This window comes from Aspergillus brunneoviolaceus (assembly GCF_003184695.1).
Source record: "Aspergillus brunneoviolaceus CBS 621.78 unplaced genomic scaffold BO95scaffold_62, whole genome shotgun sequence".
NCBI lineage: Eukaryota > Fungi > Ascomycota > Eurotiomycetes > Eurotiales > Aspergillaceae > Aspergillus > Aspergillus brunneoviolaceus.
Window position 1 is genome coordinate 138,143 of NW_020290792.1, and position 27,919 is coordinate 166,061.

Sequence of the window (27,919 nt, forward strand, 5' to 3'; positions counted from 1 at the left end):
TTTGTCACCGATTTTCGGCCGTGGGTTTTGCAGTAGATAGGTAATCTATTGATCGTTTCTTGTCAGCGGACTGCGGATATCTCTTGTTTAGTCGGATCAGGAGGAGGAAGGAAAAGAGAAGAAGGACCACCAGAGCTGCCCCGCCTTAGATAGCCGGTTTCTGACGGTTCTGGGGTAATCAAGAAGAATTGTTGGGTCCAATACCATAGTGAACAAGCGAGGAAAGCAAGCGCAGACAGAGGCCCATCATGACTGGTCCCGAATCCCGCCCAACTCCCGAGGCTTTTGAGCGTCGAAAGCGCAAAATCCTTGCCGAATTATCCATTCCTGACGCAGAGTATACTGATCTCTCACCCAAGGGGTCGGTGGATGAAGGCATCCGTGAGCTGATCGATGATATCAATACCTTGCCCGGACTAGTAACCACTAGCAGCTGTGCAGGGCGGTTCAGTGTTTTCCTAGAGGGGAGAAAGAAACAGCATCAGCAACAGTCGTCAGAAGTGCAGCAGAGACAATTCGTACCTTCAGGGGGCAAAGGAGCTGGGAAATGGCTGTATGTGTCTCATGACGCGTTGAAGGAGTATGGAGAAAAGCAAGGTGAAGAAGAAGATGAGGAAGAGGAGAACAACAAGAGACCGCTGCACCGCTTATTCGGGATGATTCCTGGAGATGGGAAACCGCCCAAGCTGGACGGATCCGGTCAGGCCCCGCGTCTCGTGCGCTTCTCCTATGAGCCGATGGTAAATGCCCTTCAGTGCTATTTCGTTCCTTCCTTTTCGTTGCTATCCACCTACCCTTCCCTGGCGACTTTGTATACATCTTTCATTCGAATTACTTTTCTCCTCAATCATCTACAGCATGCGGTCAATGATCACAGTCAAGGTCTCTAACCTTACCTAGATTCTCCATATAATGGCAGCGACCCTCCACCACGCCAACCCCGTCCTCTCCGCCGCCTCCAGCTCCGGGTTCCGCGAAAGCGGACTCCAGAGTCTTCGCTGTCTAGATGCGGACGACGCGGACGGCCCCAGTCCCATCGTCGCTGTCCGCTCCGCCGGCATGGCTCTGGAGTCAGTCATCGGGTACTGCGAAGAGAAGCAGGACGACGACGACGAGGAGGAGTCCGAGCCCGTCATTCGCAGTTTGGTCACGGAGGAGTACCTGGAAATGTTGATCGCCATCTCGAACGAACGGTTCGTCGTCAATTCGGAACGCAAGGAACGCTTCCGGTCAAGTCTGGTGGAGATGTGTTCCGCGGATCATGCTCCAGGCGCGAAGGCGAAGGGGAAAGCGAGGCCCGTGGGCTGGGAGGATCCTGCTGCACGCAGGGAGAGGATGAGGGCGGAAGGACTACGAAAGAAGCAGCAACAGCAGCAACTCGAACAGACGAGCCGAACAGAGGAAGGAGATGGTGGTGCGATTGGCAATGTCGATTTATTCATTGGAGACTAACCTTGGCGATATTCGAGATTGACAGCATAATAGAAGCAAGAACATGAAAAATCATGAGATATTAAGGCTTTGCCAGGCTCAAGAGAATAAAAAAACAAGAAGAAAACAAGAAGAACGATACATTCATAGCTTAAAGGCAGTGTACCCGTGTAGCATGTGCTCTTGAACCGATAGCACTTGATGAAATGACGTTCTGAAATTCGTGCAGGGGGAATTCAACCAGTGATCAAGTCGCAAATACAAGCAAAGTAGAGAGATGCTGAAAAATAACGAAAGAAATAGGGGGAATCTCGTAAGTAAAAAGACAAATATGTCGACCTAGATTATGGATGGACCAATAGGCACCACGCACCATATGCAAATCTAGATCCAACCTGTGCAGTAGAGCAAAGTCAATTGTTGGGCACGCAAGAAAGTCAAAAGTATTGCAGTTGAAGGATTAGGAGCGCTGTACTTCTTGAACTTCGGTGTTGAATTGCTCGGATATCATTCATCGAAGACCGGGACATTGACTGGAGAAGATCTGGTGAAGCGGTGTCCTGGGAAACCATTACGGCCTCTGCCATCTGAATGAAGAAGTAGCCTGGAATTCCAAGGGTTGTCCTCAATGCCGCTGTAAGAGTAAGCGCGCATGTGCCATGAGTCACTTGCCCGACGTGGAGGAGGCGAGAACACATCGTACTGGGACAGACTGTCTGTGTCTGGTGACATGACGCTGCTCCGAGTGCTGTGACTCCCGAAAGATAGCTTTCTGCCATGGGGGTTTCTGGATCCGCTAGATAGAAGATCAAACAAGATGTTGGTCTCATGACTGACCGCGTCCTGCCAGAGCGTGCGCTTAGCAACTTCCTCGGGCCATTCGAACCAGATCGGGCCAAAGGGCGAGATGAGGCTGACATTATCCGAGGGGAAGTTGTTTGGAAGTTCTGGGTAAGACATGGCGTGGATCGAGCCCTTGGAGATTAAGTCGACAATAAACTAAATATAGAGTTAGAACGTAGGCTGCCACACTATGCCGTGACATTGAAGGGAGTAAGAGGTCTATAAGAGCAGGCTCCCGATACACATACCTTGTAAGTGTGCTCGTCGAGGTTAGGCATAGTAGCCAAGGTGTCAAAGGGAAACCATTTACTGATGTCCGATAGTTTATTCAATTCAGCGAAGTTCTCTGCGTTGACACACAAGGTATATCTCTGGCGCTCGTTGAAGCCTGGACATTCGAGTCCGGAACGAAGAAGGTCATTCAAGAGACGCTGATCCAGACCCACTGTATTCGCTCTACTCATGCGAGTAAGAAGAGCCATAACCTGGCGATTAACCAAGTCAAAGAGCAAGTTACGATCATGGACCGTGTAAAGGTCAACGGCATACCAGGGGAACTGAAATTTTGTTAGCAAATCTACTTTGCATGAATCTGCTCAGTCTCACTTACCTTGTAGAGGGTACTGATGGTGGACTCATAGGTACGCTGAGGGCATTTAGTACTGAAAGGAGACTAGCGATGATCAGGCTTCGCAATCAATGAAGATGGTTCCGGGGATTGCTTACTCTGTGAGGCATCTCCGCATGACGAATAGCACCGATAATCTCCTCACTGGTGAAGAAGCCGGCAAAGCCTGTGGAATAGAGATCATTGTTACGGAGAACAGTGGGCATACCTGCCTGCCAGTGGACACACTTTGCACGAGGAAAGAGATCGCGTAGCAGGGCATCCTGAGAACTAACTTCGACGTCAACGTGTCTGTTCCCCAAGCGAGGCGGACGGCCTGTTTCCTGGATACGATCAATTCTCTTCACGATCTCTTTAGCATCTCCTGGTGTCGCAAATTCAACATAACAATCCATTGTCTTTGCAGTTGAACGCTCCATTATGATGTGGACGGCTTGACCCGAGCTCAAGCGAGACTGGCGTCCCACGAATTGTAGTATCTCTTGCTTGGTGATAGAATAGGGAATCTGTTCCGGCTTTAGATGTGTGCTTCTGAAGGCATGAATGGCCACTTACATTGGAGATCTTCATAACGCCCGCGACTGGTGGCTGTTGCAGGAGGGTAAGACTGCCGATCGGCATCTCGTCAGGCAAGCCACCTTTCGCAACGGCCTTGAGAATATTCTGAGCCTCGTGTAGATGGTTCCCGACGACCACAGAGGAGTTCCGACGATGGGTCAGAGGTGAACCAGCCACTCCATATTGGCAACGTGAGTGACCCAGGGGAACTGGGGTGGGTGAGTTTGAAGAATATGGTGTCAGAGACAAACTCCCCATCTTCGCAGTCAGCAAATCTCCACAGGCAGCCCGAGAGTCGAGTGCCAACTCCCCAGTGAGGCCACTTGAAAGTCGCCTGTGACTTGCAGCAGGGGAGAAGAGCTCTCTGGGCGACGCCATATGGTCATTGTAATGATGTTTTGGAGTAGCAGGGGGGTTGGTATGACCAGACTGCGCCATCTTGACAAGTAGTCGGAGGTGAGATGTGTAAAGATAAAGAAGAAGACAAGTTATGGTGAGATGTGAAGAAATAAATTCAGCCTGGATCCTGGTTGAGTAGCCTGAAGAGCGACAATATACAGCTTGCGCAGCCGCGTTTCATCTATTCACCTCAGGTGCTGAAGCGCAGCAATGACCACAGCGTGTTACCGGACTGTAAGAAGGGTTTTACTGAAATGAACCATAACCCAAGGGTACTCCGTACCTTATTGCGGCAGATATGAGGCGTAGGTCATCATTTGAAGTCAGGAAGGTGAGTAATGTAACAGTTAAATAATGAGGCTATTCAGAGTTTCATGTGAAGGGGAACATAGCTTAACGGCTCGATAGGGTATCACTTAGTGTAGGACCTACAAATGAAAGGTTCTAAGCCTCAAGTCACATAGAACTGTAAGCTATACAATGCCATTTATAGCGGCAGGATCATTCACTAGTACGCCAGAGCGAGTCTGAAATGAGGTAGCATCGGTGGAGTCGTCTGGTCATGTTTGGAGACATTCACTCGACCTACCGGCCTATTAGGCATCAGTCAGTCATGAAAGCAGCCAGAAAAGCACCATAGCGTTTCAGCTAAGTGAGCAAGCAGCCGATAGAGGCGCACCTAGAGATTTCCACCATGTCAGCGACATAAATGCCCGTGCGGCGCGTTTCTGGTACTCCACATCTACACTTGTCAGAAGAACTATACTGGATATTCTTGGAAAGAGCTGTCTATGCGAAAAATGGACACGATTCAGGGGTGGAATGACAACTGGAAATTTGTAAAGGAACAAGCATATAAGAAACACAGCGGTTTCCTAGCACCAGCCCAGATCGCCTGTACAATGATTGCTCCTGGGAAAGGAAACCTGATTCATTTAGAACAAGAAAAGTGGCATTAAAGCATACATTTAGTCGAACTGTGACGCCATGTTAGCGGTCTTCCATCGTAGTGCTTAGCCTAGATGCTTACCGGTGTCAAGAACGACTCAGCCACGAAACGGGCACGGGCGTTCAGCTACAGACCATTAGCATGAGGTTGTCTCTCGATAAGGAGTTTGAATCTTACGAAAAGCTTCATCTCCGAGATTTCCTTGTCCACCTCTTCCATAAACTCGATCACGAAATCCACAATCTTATGTTTCAGCATAGCCTCGGTGTGGAAGTTCGTGATAAGGAACGATATATCATAGCCCTCCACCGGCTTCCTCCGGAGAATCAGGAAAGCATCCGCACGCTGCGTTAAGAACCTCGCAAATTTATGCACTAAGATATGTTCGATTTCATCGGCCTGTTTGACCTTGAGGGACACGCGGACAGAGTTGACCGAGGGTTCGATGAAGGTGCGTTCGTCCTATTCAACAACGAAGATCGCATTAGATAAGTACAGTATCAACATCAATCTAGACCGAGAGCACGTACGGAGTTCCGCGAAATGACCAATGGGTTGAGCAGAAGCTCAGGAGAGCTTGCTGCTTCGATCTCCGGCACATTGTGCCTTTCCGAAGTCTGGCTGGCGAAATTGGAGATAGCGAGCGCCGCCGAAAGTGACGAGCGAACACATTGAAGATACGGCCGGAGACTTGTGCTCTATTGTAGCGTGTATGAGCATCCTAAACTAGACACAGCCCACTGCTCTGGTTGTAGTGCTCGGGATGTAGCGCTCACCATTGTGACGTAGTTCCAATGCTAAAACTCTGGTGTCTGAATCAAAATAAAATAGCCTCACAGATTGTGAGCGTTCATATGGTGAGAGATGTAGAGGTTGATGCTTAGCAGAAGAATAATTCCGCCTGTTGTTGTCGCTTCGCTAAAGGAGGCAGGTGATGATGCTACCTACTCAGCACTCAGGAGGGGCGGTCCCCGCAGGGCGGTGATGCAGCCTGCTGTCCATTGCCTCACCGCCTGCCCCACCGCCGCCGCGGAGTTAACTGACGCAGTCATCACCCATTGCCTCATCATTGCCGCCAGAGCTTAGAACTCATCGATTGTTGCATCTCGAATTACATTGAAGCAAGCTAAGATGGCTTCCATACCAGGTGCGTGATGACTTCTGAGAGATTACACTCCAACTTCGAGTTCCTCATTCCGCTACTAACGCCATGACAGTGATTATTAAACACCAGGGCAAACGCCACGAGGTCGAGCTCGATCCTTCCCTGAACGGTGAAACACTGAAGTACCAGCTCTTCTCCCTTACCGGCGTCGAACCCGAGCGACAGAAGATATTGGTTAAGGGTGGTCAACTGAAGGATGAGACTCCATTGTCTTCTCTCAACGCCAAACCAGGGCAAACGTTCATGATGATGGGCACACCATCTGGTAACCAGGGCGTTGCCGACTTGGGCCGACCAAAGGAAGTGTTGAAGTTCTTGGAAGACATGACGGAAGCAGAGGCTGCCAAGGCCGAGGGTGCAACTCCTGCTGGTCTACAGAACCTTGGCAATACTTGCTACCTCAACTCCACTCTTCAGGCTCTGAGGGGCGTTCCCGAGCTTCAGGAGGAATTGCTAAGGTATCGACCCGCTGCGGGCTTTAGCGGGGGCTCCAGTCTTGCAGGACTTAGTAGCCTCGGTCTAGGAGGTCTGGGTGCTTCGACCGATCTTACTGCTTCTCTTCGGGATTTGTTCAAGCAGATGTCTGAGACGCAGGAAGGCTTCCCGCCACTTATGTTCCTTAATGCACTGAGAAATGCCTACCCGCAGTTTGCTCAAAGAGACCGGAATGGACATGGATATGCTCAACAAGATGCTGAAGAGGCTTGGTCACAGATCGTGACACAGCTCAGGAACAAGCTGGTTATCAAAGAAGGTGAAGGGGAGTCTGCGACGGAGGTGTCGTTTGTGGATAAGTATCTTGCTGGACGATTTGAGTCGGTGACGGAATGCGACGACTCCGCAGCCAAGGAGGTTGGCGAGAAGCCCACTGAGAGTACGGATGTGTTTTACAAGCTCGACTGCCATATTGGCAAGGAAACAAATCACCTGAGCGACGGAATCATGGCCGGTCTCGAGGAAAAGATCGAGAAGCACTCCCCAACTCTGGACCGCGATGCCGTCTACACAAAGCGCTCTCGCATAGCGCGCTTGCCCAAGTATCTCACCGTGCATTTTGTCCGATTCTTCTGGAAGCGCGAAACCCAGAAGAAGGCCAAGATCATGCGGAAAGTTACATTTCCCCACGAGCTTGACGTGGTTGACTTTTGTACCGAGGAGCTGAAAAAACAGCTTATTCCTGTCAGGGACAAGGTTCGAGAGATCCGCAAGGAGGAGGTGGATGTTGAACGGGCTCGCAAGCGCCAGAAGCTTGCTCATCGCCAAGAAGAGGACAGGAAGGAAGAAGGCGAATCCTCCAGCATGGAGCCCATGCAGAAGAAGAAAGCAGCCGAAGAGCGCAAGGAAGATAAGGATGAAGCCATGACCGACGTATTCAAGACCGACGCCGAATACGAGGCCGAGAAAACCGCATCGATCCTTGCTGCCAAGAAGGAATTATCCGCATTGATCGATCAGAAGCTTGCGGCTGATGCTGGAGCCAACACAACTGGTCTTTACGAGCTTCGTGGTGTGATCACCCACCAGGGTGCCAGCGCTGATAGTGGTCACTATACAGCTTATGTGAAGAAGCAGGACAAGGACAATTCTGGCAGCGCTGAAGGCAAGTGGTGGTGGTTCAATGACGAGAAGGTAACCGAAGTGGATGGAGAGAAGATCGAGACTCTCGCTGGTGGTGGTAAGTCCTTCCTTTCAAAGTGTCTGACATTAGTCTCTAACATGGCCCACCAGGTGAATCTCACTCTGCTTTGATCCTCCTGTACCGTGCAGTGGAAATGCCTCGTGAGGACTGAGCAGTCTCGCCGCAGCAGGATATAATGATTGATGCGATAACTACACCTTCATAGATGACGAACTGAATTGATACTTAGCTTGGCTGCTCACCAGAGCAGAATACATTACTTCTCTATAAATATCCTTATCCAGGTTATGGTACTGCCACCGACTATAATGTTGCCAAGGATTCTTCGCCTTTTCGTACCCTTGCTAAATCAACTCGACTTGTAACCAAATAGAGCGTACACCAAGCCATGTGCGATATTTCTGTAGGCGCATGTAGTTGTAAATTAGATCACGTGACGGATACCGGCGCTTCTCTTATCTAATCACCGATCCTCCGCATTGGAGACGAGCTTCCCAGCAATGCACTTCATCGCAACTCCGATGCTGAGCAGTATGTTCCGTCTACATAGAGTCTGCCTATTGCAGGCGCCTCATCCTGCGACCGTATCACAATCAGTTGCACGCTATGCGCGTGCAAACACAAGGGCTCTGAATACTGCCGCCCAGCCATCGTCCCTCCGATCGTCGCGATGGCCGCGACGATTGCTCTACATGGCAATCTTCGGCACCTGTGGCGCAGCCTTCATAGGCAGCTGGATGGATGAGAATGTCTCCGCGCCCGCTCTACCAGGTACGCTCGAGGATCAGGGACGACTCGAGGCGATCAATTCGAAATTCGAACACTGGCTGCCGATCGTGCAGAGGTTGCGAGCGAACCCCGACTACGTGGAGGCCGATGTCTACGGCAATTTCTCCGAGGACGAGAAAACGCAAAGGCTCACCTCCGGTCCGCTGCGAGGGAGTAGAGGAATAGGACTTCAGGTACGTTGCTTGTCCGACCCCCGGGCCGGGATGATGCAACGATCCAGACCGGACGCAGTGAAACCTCAATGCATTCCCTGGCGTGGAGCTTGGCCTGGTTCGACCATCTTTTTTGACTGACGGCTGAGTACAGAGGGTCTTTTACAATGACAAGGAAAAAACGGCCATCAATGTCGCATACCTTGGACAGGGTCTGGAAGGGTGGCCGACCATGGTCCACGGAGGAGCGCTCGGTACGATCATTGATGAGCATCTAGGCCGTGTCGCAATCCGAAATCTCCCCCAACGCACCGGAGTCACGGCCAATCTCGAGCTCCAATACCGGGCACCGGTCTTTTCGAACAACTTCTACACATTCCATGCCACTCTGGATCAGGAGAGAAGTACGGAGCGCAAAGCCTTTGTCCGAGGCGAAGTTCGTGATATGGTTGGGAAATTGTGCGTCGAGGCCAGCGCATTGTTCGTCGTCCCCAAGAACTACAAGCTCCGTGAAGATGGGGAGCGCTTCTAGCACAGTGGCATGAATGAGCCTCGCGAGTGTGTCACGGGATTCGTCCGTACCGGGTAGAATTAGAGTTTCGTCTGTTCGCTTCTTGTCCATAATTATTTCATCTGACGATGAGGTGCCTCGGCTTAATATCCATTTCGGGGCTGTATACGCGACAGCCTGGAGACAGACAGATAGGTCTGGTCTAAGAAGTCATTGGTGTGTTCCATGTTGTACAGTACCATGCTTGTCTTCTCATTTATCATTTATCGCAGAATCTGTACTGTAGCACTGCCAAAGAAGCTTGTACCATGTGGGCCTCTCAAGCTTTCTTTGAAGTGGCATTGATTTCTCCGCAGGGCCCGTTCCCCGCGATTTCGCCCCCCCGCATTTTTTCTGGAGGAGGAAGGAGACTAACATTTTCATTGGAACCAAGCGGTCACTCCGGACTGGTACAGGCCGTGTAACTCCACTACAAAACTTGTCAACTTCCTCGGTTGTCACCCAAAGGGGTAGCATCTCCGCCTGTCAATCTCCCCTCCAAAGGATGTGCGAGGGAGTCATGACGGCTGCTACTTCCGCTATCTACACCCACCGGGTATCTGAAGGGTCGAGACCCGGTGCTGGCTGTTGATCAATGTGGGCAGCCATAACTTATATAAATTGAGTTCACCTTGCTTTGTCCGACCAGATTCTCATCGGTAACGCATTTCCGCCACTGGCCGCGCGGTATTGGACCTAGTTATTGTCAACCGTTCTCCCCAGTCTCTTTCCATCTACATTAAGCGCTATGGACGTCGCAGGCCAGCGCAGCCAAGCTGGCGTCGACGAAAAGACAGCAGCACATTCATCTTTCAATGACAATGCAGCGAGTGATTTTAGCCACCGGGAGGTGGCTGGACGAGACTCCAACGAGGAGGACATCGAAGGCGAAGTGAAGGTGCCAGTGCGTATAATTCTCAACTAAAGGAAGCAAATACTGGCTGGATCAAGAACTTGCTGATCTTGGACGACTTTTAGATGACCTTTCGTCGATTCATGGGTTTCACCGCAATGGCGTTCCTATGGACTGGAAGTCAGATTCCAGTCTACTTATTCGGTACGGCTGCGCTGATGTCTATCCAACGCGATGTCAGTGGTCTAACATTTGGTTAGGGGGTATCCCACCTTATATTTATCAAGAGATCGGTGGGGCAGATAGATGGGTCTGGTTTGTAAGACTACACCACGATCTCTGAGGCATTGTTCATTACCGACTAGATTCATATAGGTCCTGGCAAATCTTCTTGCTCTCGCTGGCGTCTGTCCTTTCGTCGGATCGCTGTCGGATTTGATCGGTCGTCGATATGTTGCCATCATTGGAGCCTCGCTCATCTGCCTTGGTATGATCGTGAGCAGTACAGCCAACACGATGAATACATTTATTGGTACGTTCACCAGAGAGTTGCCACTCTTCAGACTGTGGAATATATCTAACAACTTGAAGCTGGCATGGCAATTGCAGGGGCAGGAGCAGGTGTCAACGAACTTACTGCGCTGGCTGCGACATCTGAAATGGCACCAACGCGACAGAGGGGCAAATATGTGGCGGTATTGATCTTCACCATCTTACCATTCTGTCCCTCGGTGCTCTGGGCCCAGCTCATTGCAGCACACAGCAGCTGGAGATACGTCGGCGCATTCTGCGGAGCGTGGAATGGATTCGGATTGCTGGCCACAGCGCTCTTTTACTTCCCACCACCTCGAGTAAACTCCGAGGGATTGAGCAAGGCAGAAGTCATCTGTCGTATTGACTTTGTCGGCGGATTCCTCAGCATATCCGGTCTCATCGTCTTCTTGGCTGGCTTACAATGGGGTGGTTACATGGTAAGCGTAGCATGAGATATTCCTTCGCACTGTCTTTCTAACCTCAGTCTCTACGTTCACAGTACAGCTGGAAAACCGCTCATGTCCTCGTCCCGCTCATCCTCGGTTTCATACTCCTCGTCCTCTTCGCAGTCTGGGAAGTCTACGGCGCGAAATATCCCATCTTCCCAAGTCGCTTGAAGCAAGAACCCTGGACCTTGGGTTTGACGCTAGTCATCACCTTCATTTCCGGAGCGAACTTCTTCTCCGTCCTCATGTTCTGGCCTACGCAGTCGTTCAACGTCTACGGCCACGATCCTGTTGACGTGGGTGTTCGCAGTATCCCCATCGGCTTTGCCATCCTGATCGGTGCATGCATTGTGCTATGGCTGCTGAGTGTGCTTCGTGGTCATAACAAGGAGCTTCTGATCCTGAGCAGCGTTCTTATGACAGCAGGTCAGTCTTAGACTACAAAACCAAAATGCAATTTTGTATAAACGCTAATCTCCATCAGGCTGCGGCGCCCTATCCATTGGCCGAGTCGACAACCTCTACCAATTATGGGGTATTCTTGTCCTTGCAGGCCTAGGAATCGGCGGCATCGTCGTTCCAGCATCCATCATGACAACCATCATCTGTCCAGATGTAAGATTGCCATAACTAACCCTCGTTCTGCCCACCCTTCCTCCAACCCTCAATCCCCCCTTCTTCCACCCCAGCATCATGCCACCGCGCAGCCAGCCCTGTGAATAGCCTCGCCTTCAGATCACTCCAAATTCCCCTTCAACAACCCAGATTAAACCCAACTGACACCTCGCTCCTCCCTCCATAGGACCTAATCGCCACCATCTCCGCCCTCACCCTCTCCATCCGCGTCGTCGGCGGCGGCATCGGCTACACGATCTACTACAACATTTTCATCTCCAAGTTCGTGCCCAACGCCGAGCACTACATCGGCGGCGTCATGATGACGCAGCTCAACATCACCAACCCACAGTACATCGCCGAAGCGATCCAGCTGACGGGCGCGTCGCTCCTCGAGGAGCTCGACGCGATCCCCGGCATCGCCGGCAACCCCGCGGCGTACGAGGCGGTCGTGACGGCCGGTCAGATAGCGTTCGCAGAGAGCTACAAGTGGGTGTACTATGCCAGCATCGGGTTCGGCGGGGTGGCGATCCTGGCGGCGTGCTTCCTGGGGGATGTGCGGCGGTATATGAACGATCATGTGGCGGTGGTGATGCATTGATGCGCAACGAGGGGGACGGTCTACAGGAGGAAGAGAAGCGTAGGGCTAGGGCAGATGCCGCCCTATGATAATGATACATTGACGCATGATGCTTCTATGATGGTCAGGTTGTGGATGGTCCCTTGCTTGGTTTGAGATTGGTTCAACTCTGTACATAAACATACAGCATTGCCGGAGAAAATAAGAGAACCACAAGCAGGACAAAGATGTATATTCCCAATTCTCAACCGCGGGAGCATGGGATTCCTCCAAAATCCGGCGCACCAAGACATTTATTGTACAATACAAAGTTGTTGCAATGAGCAAGATCATCTATCCACAAAGTCCGACAAGAATGAGGGAAAACAAACACCCAATAACATTTCAGAAGGTGACCCGGACGGAAAAGAACAAAACAAACAAAGAAAAAATGAAGAATAAGTAAAGAGAGAGAATCCAGCAAAGAAGAATAAGGGCAGCGCCGACCATGTCCCAGAGACTTTTTCCTTTTCTTCTTGGGCGAGTGAACTCGATGGTCCTGAAGTAGTAGGTTTCTTTCCCGCCTATTGACGCCTTTCACAATGCCGGGTATTTACGTCAAAAAGAATAGTGATGAGTTGGTTTCGTTATGGCAAATGGAGACTGTTATGTCCAAATGTCTCGAGGTTTCTTTTTGCGATGCAGAAAGGAATTTTACCAGGTATGAGGGGTTGGGGGGTGGGGGCAAAGGCAAAGTAAAGAGTATAAGGGAGGTATGTGTGGTGAAAGTGGTGGAGAAATCGAGGGGGTGGGGGTGGTTAAATGAACAACAGGGATTGGGATTATAAGACATAGAGCAAAAGAAAGGTGAAACCCCGAGTTCCTGTCAGGAATTGTCCCCGTTGGCTTCGCTTTTAATATCGGGCTCACCAAATGCATCATCTGCAGCGGCCATGTCCGGTGTTAATCCGTTCTTGAGCTTGCTGCTGGGAGGGGTGGGCTTCTTCCCCGCCAGCTTCTTGGGAGCACCGAGTTTCTTCTTCTTGTTCATGGTCGGCGGGCCATCGTCGTCGATCAGGGGGCGTTTGGGCGGAGCGGAGGCGGGCGTGCTGCTGCCGTTGCTATTGTTCTCCAAGGGGGTCTTGTTGCGGCCACCCAGTGGTCGGCCGGAGATGCCCAAGCAGCGGTCCAGATGCTGCGCCACGCGGGTCACGACAAAGTATCTTGGGCAGTTCGGACACTTCACCGTTGGGAACGATATTCTTTCCGGTACAGCCTGCTTGAAGGAGCCGTCGGGGGTGGTGGGTGGGCTCGATCCGGGGGTATTTGAGGTGGTGACTTGCTTCTTCTTCTGAGGTTTTACCTTGTCCGTCACGAATGGGTTCCCGTTGACGTCGTGGCCAGGTTTGCTGATCGTCGGCTGCTTCTGGCAGTACTCGCGGTACGGGTCGGGAGGGGCACGAGCCCCGACGCCTGTCACAGGGTACAAGAGGCGCGGCAGCCGGCAATCAGGACAGATGATATCCTTGGTGGTTTGTAGAGGGTTGCCCTTCAAGTAGACCTTGCCCTCGTCGAAGATGGCCCCGTCGGTTTCCACGCGAATGTCCTTGAGTTCCTCGAAATCGAGATCGCCAGGCTTGAACGCGCTGGCCGGTTTTCCGCTTTCTTCGCGACGCCTGGTCGCCTCCTCATCTGCCTTCTGTCGCGCAGCAACGACCGCGGAACGCATGCGGGAAACCTTCTCATCGCGGTGTACTTTGGCGACTATGTCATGGATGATGTTGTAGAATGTGTCATTAAGGATTTCGCAGGTCTGCACTGTATTAGCACTGTGTAGAATGGGGCGCAACTAGTGGACAATAGATCTGCGCGAATAAAGCGTGATTCATTATGCTTGCGGTGCTTACTAGTTTCGCTATCGTCCCTGGAGGGAAAGAGGATCCCCGTTCCTCAGCCCCGCTTGACTCGCCCATCGTTGTAATTTGTGTGTTCTGAAGTGCCGATCGTTAGAAACAGCATAGCCTCAAAGAGTGAGCTACATGAAAGAAGAACACGAAAACAATAGCAGCGGCGACCGTCAAAAGTGCGCCGGTCGATACTAACTTCTCTCGCAAGCAAATTGCTTGTGAGAATAAGAACGTTCCCATAACGCTCTGTCAAGGGTGACCGTCATGCGAAAGCCACAGTCCGAACGTACCTTGATACCAACGTATCCTACTCCAAATTGTGCGGTTGGCTCTCCCTAAAGGTCGGCCAGTATGGCGAAGTCCGTCTTTGTGCAAGATAGAGCCCCAAGAGCTTCGATGTTATAGCTTCATGTAGGTTGTATGTACTGTCCAAGCAAGTTTGATTCGGAGTTCTTTGGTCGGCGACGGATGCGGATCGATTGGGATGATGTCGTAATAGACAGTCAAGTGTGTGTTGGTCGAATCCGACGAAGCCGTAGAGGAGGGTAGGTCTATAGAGATACCAGTCGATTCAAAAGAGTAACACGTGAAAAGGAGGATAGGTATTGTCCATTTGACTTTCAGTGGTGACGGGCGTTTATTAACTGGAGGTGGGAAACTGCCTGCGCACGGTAGGGAGAATCAGCGGACTGCGCGCTACGCCCGTCATCCCAACATGGAGTGTCCACTCACCTGGATACCTGAGAATATAATCATATATATAGCAAAGAAGCTAGTCGAAGGGGAGAACAGGCCAAGAAAAGACCAAAGAACAAGCGACAGGCGCAACACCAGGGGGCAATCCTGGATTTGAGGGGGGGCCGTGAAGAGAGAGGCTCTTTCGGCGCTGGCCTTTGCCTCATCCAGCCCGGTCCGACCGCCCGATCTTATCTTATCGCATCTCCGCGTTTTCCTCGTCCACCGCTTTGAATCGCGCGTTTCCCCTCTTCTGGCGTCCTTCCCCTCCTACGTCTCTGCTCGTTCTCTCGTCTATTCTTTGAGCGATCATATAGCCCTATGCTGCTATAAACAGCTGTTGATCCTTACTCTTTAACTCGTGCTGCTTGTAGCAGCTCATTTCTTGCCAGACATGGCATACCAATTCTTCGCAAAGGCGCATCAATCCAAAGCGCCTACCTCTCCACCTTTGTCTGCCCCTCAGGCTTCAGTGTCGACATTTTCTTCCTCCAAACCCGCGCAAGCTCGACCGCCGGTATACCCAGCAGCCCGTCTATCTTCGTCCTCTTCATCGAATCCATTTTCACTCAACTTGCCCTCCAGAGTGCAGGCCCCTTCTTCCACAGACACGCCCTTCGAGCCGACCGCGTACACCCAGCGCATAGCATCAGGCCACCCCACTCCGCACCCGCACGTCACGGTCGAAGTCGTGAGTACGGCTCACATACCCTCCCTGACTCGGATCACGGGGTTGCTGCTGCCCATTCGCTACCCGAACTCATTTTACACAGCCACGGTCACTGACCCCGTGATCGCGTCGCTGTCCCGCGTGGCCATTTACCATGACCACCCGGTGGCCGCAGCGCCCGCATCGACCGCACCTTCTTCGTCGACCAATCTCAAGGCACCAACAACTGGTACCGATAAAGTCATCGGGGGGATTCGCTGTCGGCTGGAGCGACTGCCTTCCACTGCCGCAGAATTTCTGCAGGCACGTCACCACTCCCAGCAGCAAGAACCGACCAACCTCTACATCCAGACACTTCACCTTCTTTCTCCGTATCGAGGGTGTGGAGTTGCAGCCTCACTGCTCAACTCGCTACTATATACTTCCTCGCTTCCCTCTGCGTCCTCGAATCTAGAAGCTCCACCTCAAGTCTCCGACCTGGTGAGACATTACAACATTCGCACTGTCACGGCACACGTGCACGAAGCCAATGAAGACGGTCTGAAATGGTACCTTGCGCGTGGCTTCCAATTAGAGGACGGCGTTGTTGAAAATTACTACCGCCGCCTGAGACCCTCTGGGGCCAGAATCGTCAAACTCATCCTGCAGTGGAACGATGACGAGCACGTGCATGTGGAAACCCAGGTTCGGAACAGTCTACCATCTATTAATCCGAAGCACAAGTCTGTCAATGAAGACGACGATGAAGACTGGGAGAAGGTCGAGGCAGAAGACGAACAGGAGGACCATGGAGTGCAGCCAATCTTGGATTCGGAATCCAAGCTTTCCGAAGCCGACGATAGCCTCAATAGGAAGCGCAAAGCTGAAGAGGATCACGCAAAACGTTAGTCTGCTATCGCCTCAGTTTTTTATCATCGTGATGTCAAAGTCCCGTCACGCGTTGCATCGTTTGGGCATGTTGTTTTGAATTACCATGGATACCCTGTTTGCTACCTACATCATACACTTTATAGAACACACATCTTCTACCTGTGCTGTACTTGTTAGAATTTCGCAATCATCTTTCATTCATATATTGGAGTACTTCACTACGAGCATTTATATTACCTGAAGTGATTTGTTTTAGAAGAATAATTTGAAATAGACCCAAGGCTAGATACATTAGGCTCTCAGATTCATGTCAGGCCTGTCATTAGCATAAGTATTTCCCAATAGATCTCCGTCACTAATGTGAATATGTGTCTCGACCGAGTATGCCGAGAAGATAGTGTATCCCTGGTAGCTGTGAATCATAGGAAACATACTACCTTAAAGCAGCTACACACACCTCTGTGAGCGATAGACATGGTGAATGTGATCCTCGGCTGTGGCAGACAGTTACTAATTCGTGTTGGTGTTCCACAACCCACTGGAACCCACAACAATTCACAGCCTATTATTTCTCTACGGTGGACTGCACAGTCCAGACCCACCATCGTCTATATAAAAGAGCGCGGCGTCCCGCCCCCCGCCCCGCCCACGAAATTCACGCCATGTTCAAAATATTTCATCGCTCTCTGATCTCTCCCTACAACATAACTCTTCCTACATCAACCTCTCATCATGAACGCCAAGACATCGAATCTAGAAAGCTTCATACGCGCCTTGAACTTCTATCATGAACACTAACACTCACTTCGAAATTGACTTACCGCTCAAAGTGCATCCACTGCTACCCCTGGGCAGCAGACGATGAAGAGACACGTCATACCGGTAACAACCAGCCAGTGTGTTGTAATGAGTGAATACACATCAGGCCAGGGAGGCCACGGGTGATCCGTTCGAATCCCAGCCTTGGCAATCTCCTTTTCTCTACTTCCGCCGTCGCTTTTATCAGCACGCCTACTACTGGCTTTCTACTTGATCGACACCTGGGGGGTACGGGTAATCGGAAAACATGTTAACTCCAGAGGTTCATGTTAGAGAACCCCCTGAATTTCTTTTCCAGTGCCTGGCAGGCTTCCTTTTCTTCTCATGGTTGCATGAAATCGTACGCCTGCCACGGTATAGGTTAAGAAGGATAGCACTACACCAACAATCACCGGTGTAGTGCAATGGTAGGACGCGCCGCTACCTTCGGCGAGATCTGGTCGAGTCCCAGTAGCGGCGCTTTTTTGCCTTCTGTGTCCTTCGCAGCTTCCCAGAACAACCGTATTTTCTGTCAGACAACCACGCAGTTTTGAATCGCAGGAAGGAGCGCAGAACATAGCCAGGTCAGTGTCGCTTATTGCTAGCCCCTCACTAAACCGGTAACCACGCAGCCGGGGCGAACATCGTGGCTTCTCTGCAGATCTCGCCTGAAACGAGTCCGCGCTCGAGAGCAAGCGCTGTCTAGGCGTGGGACCGACCTAGGCTGCCAGCCTCGGCAGCCGGCTCACAATCGCCGTGGTGGTGTAACTGGTAACACGCCTCTCGCCATGAGAGGAGATCTGGGTTCGAATCCCAGCCTCGGCAAGCTTGTCTTTGTGCATCTTTTCAGCTTTCTCTTCTCCATCAATCCGCGTGCGAAGCCCTCAACGCTCAAAGATGACCATCGAAATCCTATCCTTGCACTTGCACTTGCGCCAACGCTCCTGCCTCGGAGTGACGATACTTACAATGTGGATATTGGGGAGGAAGGAGGAAACGGTGGAATACGCGTGGTAACTCTTTGGGGTCTACATAAGGCGCAATCAGGGTCCGAAACGCTCGGTCTCGTATTGAGTGAACGGCTTAGTCGCAATCGACACAATATCAGTATATTGTGTCTTTGCCAGGGCCTGCTGCGCACGATTTTTGCAGCCACTTGACTTACACCTGCGGAGCATGTTGTCAAGAACTGGCCGTGTACTGCCGACGAGACCCGGGGTGGTGTAGCGGTCAGCACGGCAGTTGCGTTCGGGGTAAACCCATCCGCACCATTACAGGCCTGGGTTCGAATCCCAGCCCCGGGTATGTTCTTTTCTGCGGTTTCTTTTTTCCCCCTGCACTCGCCGCCTGAAAGGGCGTACTTGGATGCTGCGAAGAAGTATGGTATAGCGAGATCAAGAGTAGATATAGTACTTAGCACTATTGTGTTTTGGTAAACTCATAGGGATCGATCCGCTCAATCAAGCTACTTCATGGCAATGACAAACTACATGTGTTCCAACAGCTTAAATCCACGAGCAAGATATTCTAGACTCAATAGAGTAAAGAAACACCTTAAACTGCTTGGACGACAGATAGGCTATCGCAGCAGCTAGATCTCGATCTATGGTATACAGACTAGTGCTCTAACACGCTAAGCAGCTGGGCTACTAGAGCTCCCCCCTTCACCGCCCAAAGATAACCCCACAATTCTGCCGCCGAAAAATGCAACGCAGTTTGAATCCACCGACAAACCAACCTACGAACCTTCCTTCATACAATCAAAGAGTTGTTCAAACCAGCGCATCATCTCTTCCCAATCCCTCTATACAATCTTGAAAGCTACCAACACAGCATTGCATCAACAACGAAACGAGTCTCTCCACCATCCTCAAAACGCAATCATGGCCTCCTCAGCGCCGCCCCCAGCCCTGACCCTCCCCCCCTCGCAATTCGCCCGCCTCCAACCTCACGCCTACCTCCTCGCGCACCTCTCCCCGCCCGCGTCCAGCAACCAACCCTCCCTCCGCGCCAACGGCCGCCAGCCCGCGCAGTTCCGCCCCACCTCCGCCAACACGGGCTCCCTCACCCACACGAACGGCAGCGCCGTCGTCCGCGTCGGCGACACCACCGCCGTCTGCGGCGTGCGCGCCGAACTCCTCCCCACGAGCGACATCGCCTCGTGGAGCGTGTCGCACGCTTCGTCCGGCGCTCACAAACGTGCGACGACCACCAAGAATGACGCCGACGCCGACGCCGACGAATCCCACATCCAAGACCTCAACCTCCTGGTGCCGAACCTCTCGCTGAGCACCGGCTGCGCGCCGGGGTTCGTGCCGGGCGCGCCGCCCTCGGCCCTCGCGCAGTCCCTCTCCCATCAGATTCTGGGGCTGTTGCACAGTACCCGGTTGGTGCGGGCGGAGGATCTGCGGGTTTGGTATCAGGTGCCTTCGTTTGGAGGGGATGGGGATATGGATGTTGATGCGGAGGAGGACGAAGGGCGGAAGAAGAAGAACGACGGGAAAGAGATCAAGGCGTTCTGGGTCCTGTATATCGATATCATGATCATCTCGCTGGCGGGGAATGCGTTTGACGCGGCGTGGGCGGCGGTCCTGGCGGCGTTGCGGGATACCCGGCTGCCGCGCGCGTGGTGGGATGCTGATAATGAGATGGTCGTGTGCTCCGAGGCAGTGGCAGAGGCGACGAGGCTGTCGTTGCGGGGGTTGCCAATCGCCAGCTCGTTCTGTGTGTTTGAGGCGGATGCCGCGGCGGGGTGGAGGGCGGTGATTGTGCCGGATGCGGAGGAGGAGAAGAAGATTGAGGAGGATCAGCGGAGGGGTATGCAGCGGCGGTGGATCTTGGCGGATCCTGATGGGTATGAGGAGGGGTTGAGTCAGGAGCGCGTGTGTTTGGTGGTGGATCGGGAGATGGGGAAGACAGTGATTGTTAAGATGGAGAAGAATGGTGGGTGGGCGGTGGATGGGAGGGAGTTGAAGCAGTTGGTGGATACTGCGGCGGAGAGATGGGAGAGTCTGAAGCTGATCTTGGAGCAGTGTTGAGATTTCTTCGTCCTTTTATTCTTCTAACTTGCGTGAAAATAGCTAGTGTTACAGTAAATGATACCAGATTCGTTGTCATCTCTTTTCCTATTGCTTTCTTCTCATTCCCTCGTGGTCAGTGATTTACTATTGTAAGGTAAGTCAACAAGCACCAGCAACCTAAAACGTAACGAGTGCGCAACTCCAACAATGCATCTGATTCAGCGATTCTTTCAAGGACTGGTTGCGCCTGCATGGCGAGGACTTCGCCGACGACGCTTGGTCGGAGGCTCACTGTCACCCTCTGCGCCCACAACCGACCAGTTCTCTTCGTCCGCCGCACTCGACTTACTGCTGGGCGCGGGACTCTTTGGTTTGAGAGCTTTCTTCGCCTTGTTGGGATGAAAGAGGGAGACTGTGAACAATTCGAAGTCTTTGGCCTCCTCTTCTTTGTCACTGGATGTGTTGGAGTCTTTACCATCGTCATCATCAGCATCATCACCTTCCGCCTTCTTGTCCTTATCTTCGGATGTCTCAGCACGGCCGCTATCGGAGTTCTTGCAATAGGAGAGAATGCGAGAAAAGAAGCCCAGATTTTCTTGGCGTTCGGGATGCTCCTTCTTGTCCTCTGATTTCTCGTCGCTCTCCTCATCATCCTCGTCCTCCTCGCTGAACTCCCACATCTCACCGATCTCATTTCTAACCAAGGCAGTGCCCCACAAAGAGATCAGGACCCCGGGGACAAGGTACAAGAGAGCGGGCTGAGGATGATCAAAGATCTGCATCACCACCAGCGTCGCGATCATCCCCACTAAGTATCCGACAACACTGGCCTTGAAGTACGTCTTGGGGAAAGACCGAGCATCGTGGTATGGGGGCTGCAATTCAGGCTCCTTCGGTGCCACAGACCGCGTCCAGAAACGCTCTCCCCAGCCTCCAGTGGCGGATTGATATATGGGCTTGATGAATTCCACTCCGTTGCCCTCCGCCCGAGCCTTCTGCAAGCCCTTCCGCTTGTAGTAGAGGTAGAGGTCAAAGCGCAGGGCCAGCCCCACCATCATACCCGGGATAATAATGTCGCCCAAGCCCAACATAGCCAGCGACACGGTGTCCGGAGCTTCGCCAGAGACCGGAGGCCGCGGGAAAAGAAGCTTGATGGGCACATCGAGTTTCTTGGCGACTGTCACCATCAGCGGGGTGAAGTAGACGAAGTAGATGTCGTAGAAGAACAGGGATCCCAGGATGAGCGATCCGGTCACGAAGGTCGACGGAGACATGAACTGCAAGGTACCGTAACAGAAGCTGAAGCCCAAGAAGTTGGTCAGCCACCATGGCTTGGTGACGAAGGTGAAGTAGCCGATCGCGGGCAACGCCAGGAGGGTACTGAGGAGATCCAGCATATCCAGCCAGACTTCACCACGCACAAGTCGATGCACATGAACGCGAAGCTTGGCCCGCCAGTATAGCGTGCTGCGAAGTTTCCAGATCGCAGTACGTACAAGACCAGGGAGTGGAATTCGGCTGAAGACGCCGGGGAGAGGAGAACGCCGACTGTCTGCCGATTGAGGATTGTTTGGGTCGTCTTTGGCGGCGATGAAAGCCTTCTCGGAGGGTTTCTGTTTCCAGGTTCGGCCAGCAGAGCTGTATCTCCTTGGAAAGACGAAGGATCTGACGACAGAGAGAAAGTCTTTCAAGAACGCTATGGCGAAGAAGAGCCCCATCTGCGAGAAGTAGTAACCAAGGATCTTGTTCAGCGTCTCAGCCCCTTTGTATTTAATGAACAGATACAGTCCTCCGAGTGTGAGTCCGGCTGTGAGAGGGAACATCAAGGCGTCGCTTGGTGCCAGACCCTCCATCTTGTGGCCGTTGCTTTTGTTGTCCTCCTCCGACTCATCGTCATCCGATTCGTACTCGGAGTCTTGTGTTTTCTTGGGGGGTTTTGTGGCCGATGGCGGTTTCGCTAACGATGCATGCGCGCCGATATAGATAGGAAAGATCGCGGAGAGGAGGAGGTGGCCGTAGGTTGGGAGAAGAGGCTTGATGAGGGTAAACTGATAGATGACCTGGCCCAGGATCTCCGCGAAAGGGCTGACGTCGTCCATGGTGGCTGCGGAGGCCTGGAGCAGGGGTGAGATGGCTGAGCTATGATATATGCTGCCTATGTGAGGGGGGCGAAATGGTTGTTCTGAAAGTTGGGGCAGAAAGTGCTCAGGCCATAGCTGTTGAAGCAGTGTGTTTACCAGTATCTTGGGATGCGGTCATTGTTCCGCGTGAATATGCAACGCCAAGGCCCAATCTTCACTTTCCCGCCGCACTCCACCTTTGCATGTCCCATCCTTCCCCTCCAAAAATTCGCATATCAGTACTCGAGTGCTAGCTTGTCTCTCACAATGGCCACTGATGTAGCATTTGATACGAGCATGGTATGTCTATGGCGAAGCTTTTCCAGAAAGTTCAAGCTGCTAACAGGTCCCAGGGCTCGTTCACTGTCGAGCTCTACAATGCGCATGCGCCCAAGGTCAGTCACAGAAAGACTAAGCTCACTACGCACACTTCAAGGTTCTTCTGAGCTGACTCATGCCATATCATCTAGACGTGTAAGAACTTCGCAACCCTTGCGCAACGAGGATACTACAACGACGTCATTTTCCACCGCATCATCCCCAACTTCATGGTTCAGACTGGTGACCCTACCGGAACTGGAAGAGGAGGAAGCTCCATCTACGGCGAGAAATTCGAGGACGAGATCAACCCCAACCTGAAGCATACCGGAGCTGGCATCCTGAGCATGGCGAACAGCGGTCCCAACACCAATGGCAGCCAGTTCTTCGTCACGCTGGCACCGACGCCGTGGCTGGATGGAAAGCACACTATCTTCGGCCGCGTCAAGAGCGGCATGAGGGTGATCCAGCGCATGGGTCTCGTGAAGACGAATGGCGAGGATAGACCGATGGACGAGGTCAAGATCATCCGCGCCAGGGTCGTGGAAGAAGGCACGGACGAATGAGATCGTTATGGGGGAACATTGAATACTGCGAGGCAGATTGGACCAAAGAGCTCCATTGACACATCCCAGCAATGTCTACTTCCTGCCAGTGGAACACAGGACAGTCGTCGGGCCATATGGAGGTCAGGATGACCAGAGCTTGAGAAACATCCTGGCGCCGGTAACCACGCTATTGGCGGCGTCACGCACAGCACTGACAGCCATATTTCGGTGCCATCACGGCGATACATGGCTCAATTGTTGAGGTACAGAAGCTACAGCTTGCTATCTGCGAAGGAGAGAAGGTACACTCATGTAGTTCGCAGACAGACAGATGATTTTAGATGAGTGGAATGTATCACTACAAAACGAACCGCTTCCATCAGATGTTACCATCCAGAGCAGCAGATACAGAGTGAAGATTCTTTCTACCACTCCTAATAAGACAAGGACCAGTGAAGGCTTGTCCGCGGACGACATACTGCTACGATTGAGACAGCAGTAAGCCTGTGCAGAGCACTAGGAGTGGTGTGAAGAAGAAAGAAACCTGAGGTTGTGGGAGAATTGCTCCTTAAGCGGTTCTCCCAGATGCCGCCTAACCGTATCAGGAGTAGTGCTTTGACTCGCAGCCTAAGGCACATGTATTCCATGTATGATTCAACAACGCATAGCTCCTCTGCTATACGAAGTACTATGTAGTAGAAATGAACTTTTAGCTAGCTCTGAAAGGACTCTATGGGGATGAGCAAAGCTTGGCTGGATTTCCAGGAGTACAGAGCTTGATCTATAGCGCTGTGTTTTGTGTCGAATGCAAATTACAGCTCCAGCATTACCTATCCATTCATCATAGCTCCTTGTCTTTGTCTTGTATTAACAGAATAGCTGGTGAAGATTATTCTTAAGCACGCAATAACTCACTTTCTCTAGACAAATACAGATCACCGAGGTACTCGATGCACTTGTATCATTTTTTGCAAATGTCACCATGGACACCTAGAGCGGGTCCGGTGATGTTCCTCACGTGATCCACCACGGCGGGTCATGTATTTCTTCGCGCGTCCTTCGATTTCTTTTTCTCCCAGTAAAATACCTTCTCGTTCTCGAGAGGAATGATTTGGGTTGCACCACCCATGGGCTGGATATTCCTGCTACGAAGGTGTTCAACAGCTTGTCATCCAACGTGACGGCAGCTGGCTTTGCTCAACACATCACTACAAGACTAAGCCCCTCATTCTAGCTTTGTATGCTGCCAAGTCATCATCGCAATGGAGTCACTAGCGGATACGCCGTGGGATGTAACAATCTCCGGCACTGGGCTGGCCCAGTCTCTCCTAGCACTGTGAGTTCTATTCAATGAAGGTGCTTGTCAACTGCATCGCTGACTGCTGGGTGCTTGACAGGGCCCTGTCTCGGTCGGGTAAGAACGTCCTGCATGTTGATAGAAATCCCTACTACGGGGGCGCCGAAGCTGCATTCAGCCTTCAGGAAGCCGAGGAGTGGGTCAATAGAGTCAACAGTGGTATGTCCATCGTTCTCTAGCTACAATCTGAGCACTGTCTGACGGGTATTGATAAGTGAAGAGACTGGTGATCACCCCTTCGAAGATGCTAGCGTACGCCTAGGAGATGGATCTCCTGAGGCTGGTACGCAGTTGTCCTCTTCTCGAGCATACACTCTCTCGCTGTCTCCGCAGCTTATCTATGCCCGCTCGCAGTTGCTTCCGACCTTGGTCTCGTCTAAGGTTCACCGACAGCTTGAGTTTCAAGCCGTCGGCAGCTGGTGGATCCACAGACCTGGCGATAGCGGTGACAAGCGATTGTATCGCGTCCCGGGCAGTCGTGAGGACATATTTGCGGATGACATGATCAGCGTGAAGTCCAAACGAACCCTGATGAGGTTCATTCGTCATATCGGGCCGCCTCAACTGGGCGCTGTTGAAGCTGAGGGAGAAGGCTCGTCGCTGGAAGAGGACGTTGGTGATGCATCCTTGACAGAGTATCTGACATCCAAATTCAAGGTGCCGGAGGAGCTGCATGCACCGTTGCTTTCCCTCTGTCTATCGCAAGCCTCTCCCCAACAGACGTCGGCTCAATTTGCCGTGACTCGCATCAAGAGGCATTTGGCCTCGTTGGGTGTCTATGGCTCTGGCTTTGGAAGTCTTGCAGTCAAGTGGGGTGGTGGCTCCGAGATCTCTCAGGTCGGGTGCCGCGCCCTTGCCGTGGGTGGTGGTGTTTATGTTCTGAATACTGGCATTCAGTCACTGGAACTTCCCGCGGAGGATACCACGAATGAAGATTCTCGCATTCAACTGCTGCTATCCAATGACGAGGTCATCAAGACCAAGTTTGTCGTCGGCTCCAACTGGGATATCCCTGAAGCAGCTCGCTTGTCTTGTGATTGTGACAGAGTAGCCCGGTCCATCTCGGTCGTTTCATCTTCCCTCGAGAGCCTCTTTCCGGCCACGGCGGAGGGCGGACCGGTGCCTGTTGGGGCGGTTGTCGCTTTCCCTGGTGCTTCTCTTGGGCGGGCTGATGATTCGCCTCCGGTCTACATTCTGGTTCACTCTAGCGAGACGGGCGAGTGCCCAACAGGACAATGTAAGTTCCCAATCCTTTTTGACTCCTGCCTTTCCTACCCCTCTGCTCTTATGATGACTTATCTTCAAAACTTATCTACATTGCCTGATTACTGTTGATGTAAACTTCACGAAGACTGATAAAGAGCACCCCACATCTTTGTTTTTCTCCGCTGCATGATTGTTTAAAACATCTTGCTAATATGTTTCTCAGGTGTCCTTTATGGTAGCATTAACATGCCCGGGTCCGATGGCCAGGCCTTGATTGATCTTGCTGTACAGCAGCTTCTTGAATCGGCCGGGGGTCCCAATGCACAAGTTCTTTGGTCGCTCCGTTATACTCAGTTGGGACGAGCCGAGACTCGCTCCGCTCAGCCTGCCAACCCAGTTGAGCGTCTCATCCGCCTTCCACCCCCAAGCCTTGACCTTGCTTTCGATGATGCTTTGATTGACACGGTCAAGGATGCCTGGCAGGCTATCATGGGAGATGAGGCCACCGACCACGAATTCATGACGTTCGAGGATCGTGAGGGTGCTTATGAGGAATGATGTAGCTGTAAATGCTCTCTGTATTACTACAGTGACGATCTGACGAACACTTAATGATCATAGAGCTTTCGCTGATAGAACTGATAATCCACAAGTTGGCACTTTGAATTTAATCTTTGGTGACACATGAGCTGTCTCCCACTCTTCCGTAGCCGATGTGCGACCTTCGGAATACCTTGTATCCCCTATCTTGCAGATGTCATATGCAGCCTGACAAAGCGACAAGCTCAGCTAGTGCAGCTTGTGAGATGGGATCAAGCTCCGTGGCACTCGTGGCTGTAACACTTGCTGCACTGTATGGCACTTGTACCTGAACGTACCTGGAGACGTGCTGTACATGTACTATGTACCTGCTTATCAACACCGAATCCAAGCCAGCAAGCTGCCCGCCTTGTCTCCTCCGGTGCGTATCTGATTTTCGCTCCTTTCCCAGAAGGATACCAACCGGAGTTCCCAGACATCATCATCCTTTCCACCCGTCTACATCCACCACCGCTGGCACCACACCCAAACCCACAAGACAAGAACACCACATCCCACGAACTGAACTCCCGAAATCGCATCGCATTACCTCAATCATATCCTTCACTTTTCCCGCACCCTCCAAATTAACTGGGACATCATGCCGAGTAGCATGCAGAAAAGCAGAGAAGTGTCCGCCCGCGTTAGAATAACAGCCCCCTAAAAGGGAGAACGAGTGGGCCGCGCACCCTCCCGCACCCCCCCCTACCCCCCCCCACGTTCGATCACATCTGAAACACGCTGTCTTTCAATAGTCGGCTCGCCCAGCGGCCCAAGAAGGAAGGGGGGGGGGGGGGGGAACTACCGTACTTACTTGAATTTGCTGGATTTGGTGTGGGAGGTTCTTAGCATGTCCGTGATTGGGGGAAATTAGGGAAGGCTTTTTTTTTTCTGGAAGCAAGAAGTAGTGACTAGAGTGAATTAATTGTATACGCTCACCGGTTTGCTGCCTGTTGGGTGCGGGTATGGTTCCGAGGGAGTGATATGGAAGTAGATTACCTGACTGGGTACAGAGGAGGTTGGAGGAGGTTGGGAATGCCCTCACATGGCTCGATCATGGCGGGATATGGCATCATGGATATAGGTAGGTGTATTTCTGGTAGGTGGCTGGGAGGTTGAGTACGTATGCGTTTGGAGTAGAGATTATATACGGAGGACTGGCACTGGTGTTGTTCATATTTGGTCTCTACGGAATACTCCGTATAGATGTTGAGGAAACATCAAGGTGGTGAGTACTGCCGGGAAGCTGCATGCACCACGTCGTTGGTGGAACGAACCCCGTTGCGTCAAGGTGATACTGAGACTCTCTTCTCACAAGAGTATGCCTTTATGCATGACACCCCGCCCGGTTTGTTGACTGCTGGCGGGATGGGAGGGAGGTGAAAAGTCCCGGCGGATCGGCTGCGGGCTGCTAAACCGACGACGAGACTCTATCAACAAAGTCTAGTCCCATGGAGCAAGGCAATGAGTCTATGTCCCAACCGCGTCAAGGCCCGCCATGCGACGAGCTACGCACTATACAATTATTCTTAACGAACCACCAAGAAATCCATGCATAGCATAGAAGAACATCGTCCCGTTCTTTGCAAAGTAGGAAAAGTCCCGGTTCGATGGCCATTGGCCCGGGAACCGCACCCTTGGGAAGAAGGACAGCCTGAGCCGTTTTGGACCCTGAATGGGA

General features: G+C 52.0%; 13 protein-coding genes and 2 non-coding genes across 15 annotated transcripts; 10 read left to right on the forward strand and 5 right to left on the reverse strand.

Moving 5' to 3' along the window:
- The first annotated feature begins 92 nt into the window (after positions 1–92).
- Positions 93–1,660, forward strand: BO95DRAFT_230494 (tRNA wybutosine-synthesizing 3 family protein). Its single transcript, XM_025581268.1, has 2 exons — positions 93–740; positions 901–1,660. Exons 1-2 carry the CDS (start codon positions 249–251, stop codon positions 1,450–1,452), a joined length of 1,044 nt encoding a protein of 347 aa, XP_025439216.1. The 5' UTR covers positions 93–248; the 3' UTR covers positions 1,453–1,660.
- On the reverse strand, positions 1,661–3,523 carry BO95DRAFT_503757 (uncharacterized protein; the record flags this gene model as incomplete). Its single annotated transcript, XM_025591095.1, has 5 exons — positions 1,661–2,430; positions 2,523–2,831; positions 2,885–2,920; positions 3,001–3,408; positions 3,458–3,523. The coding sequence occupies 5 exons, from the start codon at positions 3,521–3,523 to the stop codon at positions 1,939–1,941; spliced, it is 1,311 nt and encodes a 436-aa protein (XP_025439217.1). The 3' UTR covers positions 1,661–1,938.
- A 1,101-nt stretch (positions 3,524–4,624) lies between these two features.
- BO95DRAFT_445803 (actin-related protein 2/3 complex subunit 4 family protein) lies at positions 4,625–5,708 on the reverse strand. The gene is made up of 5 exons (XM_025587230.1): positions 5,585–5,708; positions 5,339–5,506; positions 4,986–5,270; positions 4,890–4,934; positions 4,625–4,836 (listed from the first exon to the last, which is right to left on the reverse strand). Exons 1-5 carry the CDS (start codon positions 5,585–5,587, stop codon positions 4,828–4,830), a joined length of 510 nt encoding a protein of 169 aa, XP_025439218.1. The 5' UTR covers positions 5,588–5,708; the 3' UTR covers positions 4,625–4,827.
- A 175-nt stretch (positions 5,709–5,883) lies between these two features.
- Positions 5,884–7,872, forward strand: BO95DRAFT_484567 (ubiquitin-specific protease UBP6). Its single transcript, XM_025590357.1, has 3 exons — positions 5,884–5,955; positions 6,026–7,648; positions 7,702–7,872. Exons 1-3 carry the CDS (start codon positions 5,940–5,942, stop codon positions 7,761–7,763), a joined length of 1,701 nt encoding a protein of 566 aa, XP_025439219.1. The 5' UTR covers positions 5,884–5,939; the 3' UTR covers positions 7,764–7,872.
- Positions 7,873–8,123: 251 nt separating this feature from the next.
- On the forward strand, positions 8,124–9,381 carry BO95DRAFT_445805 (PaaI family thioesterase). The gene is made up of 2 exons (XM_025587231.1): positions 8,124–8,574; positions 8,708–9,381. Exons 1-2 carry the CDS (start codon positions 8,305–8,307, stop codon positions 9,083–9,085), a joined length of 648 nt encoding a protein of 215 aa, XP_025439220.1. The 5' UTR covers positions 8,124–8,304; the 3' UTR covers positions 9,086–9,381.
- Positions 9,382–9,503: 122 nt separating this feature from the next.
- On the forward strand, positions 9,504–12,175 carry BO95DRAFT_230562 (putative MFS drug efflux pump). The gene is made up of 8 exons (XM_025581270.1): positions 9,504–10,007; positions 10,082–10,160; positions 10,217–10,275; positions 10,332–10,488; positions 10,548–10,927; positions 10,990–11,362; positions 11,421–11,551; positions 11,739–12,175. The coding sequence occupies exons 1-8, from the start codon at positions 9,852–9,854 to the stop codon at positions 12,150–12,152; spliced, it is 1,749 nt and encodes a 582-aa protein (XP_025439221.1). The 5' UTR covers positions 9,504–9,851; the 3' UTR covers positions 12,153–12,175.
- A 609-nt stretch (positions 12,176–12,784) lies between these two features.
- On the reverse strand, positions 12,785–14,463 carry BO95DRAFT_230551 (SGF11 family protein). Its single transcript, XM_025581269.1, has 3 exons — positions 14,308–14,463; positions 14,018–14,101; positions 12,785–13,923 (listed from the first exon to the last, which is right to left on the reverse strand). Exons 2-3 carry the CDS (start codon positions 14,081–14,083, stop codon positions 12,997–12,999), a joined length of 993 nt encoding a protein of 330 aa, XP_025439222.1. The 5' UTR covers positions 14,084–14,101; positions 14,308–14,463; the 3' UTR covers positions 12,785–12,996.
- Positions 14,464–15,026: 563 nt separating this feature from the next.
- BO95DRAFT_445807 (GNAT family N-acetyltransferase) lies at positions 15,027–16,566 on the forward strand. The gene has a single exon (XM_025587232.1). The coding sequence runs from the start codon at positions 15,147–15,149 to the stop codon at positions 16,308–16,310; it is 1,164 nt and encodes a 387-aa protein (XP_025439223.1). The 5' UTR covers positions 15,027–15,146; the 3' UTR covers positions 16,311–16,566.
- Positions 16,567–17,232: 666 nt separating this feature from the next.
- On the reverse strand, positions 17,233–17,773 carry BO95DRAFT_230585 (uncharacterized protein). The gene has a single exon (XM_025581271.1). It carries the CDS (start codon positions 17,666–17,668, stop codon positions 17,381–17,383), a length of 288 nt encoding a protein of 95 aa, XP_025439224.1. The 5' UTR covers positions 17,669–17,773; the 3' UTR covers positions 17,233–17,380.
- Positions 17,774–17,843: 70 nt separating this feature from the next.
- BO95DRAFT_t241 lies at positions 17,844–17,915 on the forward strand. The gene has a single exon. It is a non-coding gene; the product is annotated as a tRNA-OTHER (tRNA).
- Positions 17,916–18,302: 387 nt separating this feature from the next.
- BO95DRAFT_t242 lies at positions 18,303–18,394 on the forward strand. Its single transcript has one exon. It is a non-coding gene; the product is annotated as a tRNA-OTHER (tRNA).
- Positions 18,395–18,831: 437 nt separating this feature from the next.
- Positions 18,832–20,141, forward strand: BO95DRAFT_445809 (3' exoribonuclease family protein). Its single transcript, XM_025587233.1, has one exon. It carries the CDS (start codon positions 18,974–18,976, stop codon positions 20,126–20,128), a length of 1,155 nt encoding a protein of 384 aa, XP_025439225.1. The 5' UTR covers positions 18,832–18,973; the 3' UTR covers positions 20,129–20,141.
- On the reverse strand, positions 20,142–22,337 carry BO95DRAFT_445810 (aspartic endopeptidase). The gene has a single exon (XM_025587234.1). The coding sequence runs from the start codon at positions 22,207–22,209 to the stop codon at positions 20,341–20,343; it is 1,869 nt and encodes a 622-aa protein (XP_025439226.1). The 5' UTR covers positions 22,210–22,337; the 3' UTR covers positions 20,142–20,340.
- Positions 22,338–22,435: 98 nt separating this feature from the next.
- Positions 22,436–23,443, forward strand: cyp1 (putative peptidyl prolyl cis-trans isomerase (CypC)). The gene is made up of 3 exons (XM_025591859.1): positions 22,436–22,530; positions 22,584–22,625; positions 22,701–23,443. Exons 1-3 carry the CDS (start codon positions 22,498–22,500, stop codon positions 23,112–23,114), a joined length of 489 nt encoding a protein of 162 aa, XP_025439227.1. The 5' UTR covers positions 22,436–22,497; the 3' UTR covers positions 23,115–23,443.
- A 915-nt stretch (positions 23,444–24,358) lies between these two features.
- Positions 24,359–26,337, forward strand: BO95DRAFT_516974 (putative Rab geranylgeranyl transferase escort protein; the record flags this gene model as incomplete). The annotated part of the gene is made up of 4 exons (XM_025591860.1): positions 24,359–24,432; positions 24,494–24,612; positions 24,674–25,690; positions 25,883–26,337. 4 exons carry the CDS (start codon positions 24,359–24,361, stop codon positions 26,215–26,217), a joined length of 1,545 nt encoding a protein of 514 aa, XP_025439228.1. The 3' UTR covers positions 26,218–26,337.
- Between the last annotated feature and the right edge of the window lie 1,582 nt (positions 26,338–27,919).

Bases quoted from the DNA above. Each gene is read 5' to 3' on its own strand.
- BO95DRAFT_445805 (XM_025587231.1), top strand. From the start codon at position 8,305: ATGGCAATCTTCGGCACCTGTGGCGCAGCCTTCATAGGCAGCTGGATG. The intron at 8,575-8,707 runs GTACGTTGCTTG...GGCTGAGTACAG, and splicing joins GTAGAGGAATAGGACTTCAG to AGGGTCTTTTACAATGACAA.
- BO95DRAFT_230562 (XM_025581270.1), top strand. From the start codon at position 9,852: ATGGACGTCGCAGGCCAGCGCAGCCAAGCTGGCGTCGACGAAAAGACA. The intron at 10,161-10,216 runs GTACGGCTGCGC...ACATTTGGTTAG, and splicing joins GATTCCAGTCTACTTATTCG to GGGGTATCCCACCTTATATT. The intron at 10,276-10,331 runs GTAAGACTACAC...AGATTCATATAG, and splicing joins CAGATAGATGGGTCTGGTTT to GTCCTGGCAAATCTTCTTGC.
- BO95DRAFT_230494 (XM_025581268.1), top strand. From the start codon at position 249: ATGACTGGTCCCGAATCCCGCCCAACTCCCGAGGCTTTTGAGCGTCGA. The intron at 741-900 runs GTAAATGCCCTT...AACCTTACCTAG, and splicing joins GCTTCTCCTATGAGCCGATG to ATTCTCCATATAATGGCAGC.
- BO95DRAFT_445810 (XM_025587234.1), bottom strand. From the start codon at position 22,209: ATGGACGACGTCAGCCCTTTCGCGGAGATCCTGGGCCAGGTCATCTAT.
- cyp1 (XM_025591859.1), top strand. From the start codon at position 22,498: ATGGCCACTGATGTAGCATTTGATACGAGCATG. The intron at 22,531-22,583 runs GTATGTCTATGG...AACAGGTCCCAG, and splicing joins TAGCATTTGATACGAGCATG to GGCTCGTTCACTGTCGAGCT. The intron at 22,626-22,700 runs GTCAGTCACAGA...CATATCATCTAG, and splicing joins ACAATGCGCATGCGCCCAAG to ACGTGTAAGAACTTCGCAAC.
- BO95DRAFT_484567 (XM_025590357.1), top strand. The intron at 7,649-7,701 runs GTAAGTCCTTCC...ATGGCCCACCAG, and splicing joins CGAGACTCTCGCTGGTGGTG to GTGAATCTCACTCTGCTTTG.
- BO95DRAFT_445809 (XM_025587233.1), top strand. From the start codon at position 18,974: ATGGCCTCCTCAGCGCCGCCCCCAGCCCTGACCCTCCCCCCCTCGCAA.
- BO95DRAFT_230585 (XM_025581271.1), bottom strand. From the start codon at position 17,668: ATGTTCTGCGCTCCTTCCTGCGATTCAAAACTGCGTGGTTGTCTGACA.
- BO95DRAFT_445803 (XM_025587230.1), bottom strand. The intron at 5,271-5,338 runs GTACGTGCTCTC...GTTGTTGAATAG, and splicing joins TGGTCATTTCGCGGAACTCC to GACGAACGCACCTTCATCGA. The intron at 4,935-4,985 runs GTAAGATTCAAA...AATGGTCTGTAG, and splicing joins TCTCGGAGATGAAGCTTTTC to CTGAACGCCCGTGCCCGTTT.
- BO95DRAFT_445807 (XM_025587232.1), top strand. From the start codon at position 15,147: ATGGCATACCAATTCTTCGCAAAGGCGCATCAATCCAAAGCGCCTACC.
- BO95DRAFT_230551 (XM_025581269.1), bottom strand. From the start codon at position 14,083: ATGGGCGAGTCAAGCGGGGCTGAGGAACGGGGATCCTCTTTCCCTCCA. The intron at 13,924-14,017 runs GTAAGCACCGCA...AATACAGTGCAG, and splicing joins CAGGGACGATAGCGAAACTA to ACCTGCGAAATCCTTAATGA.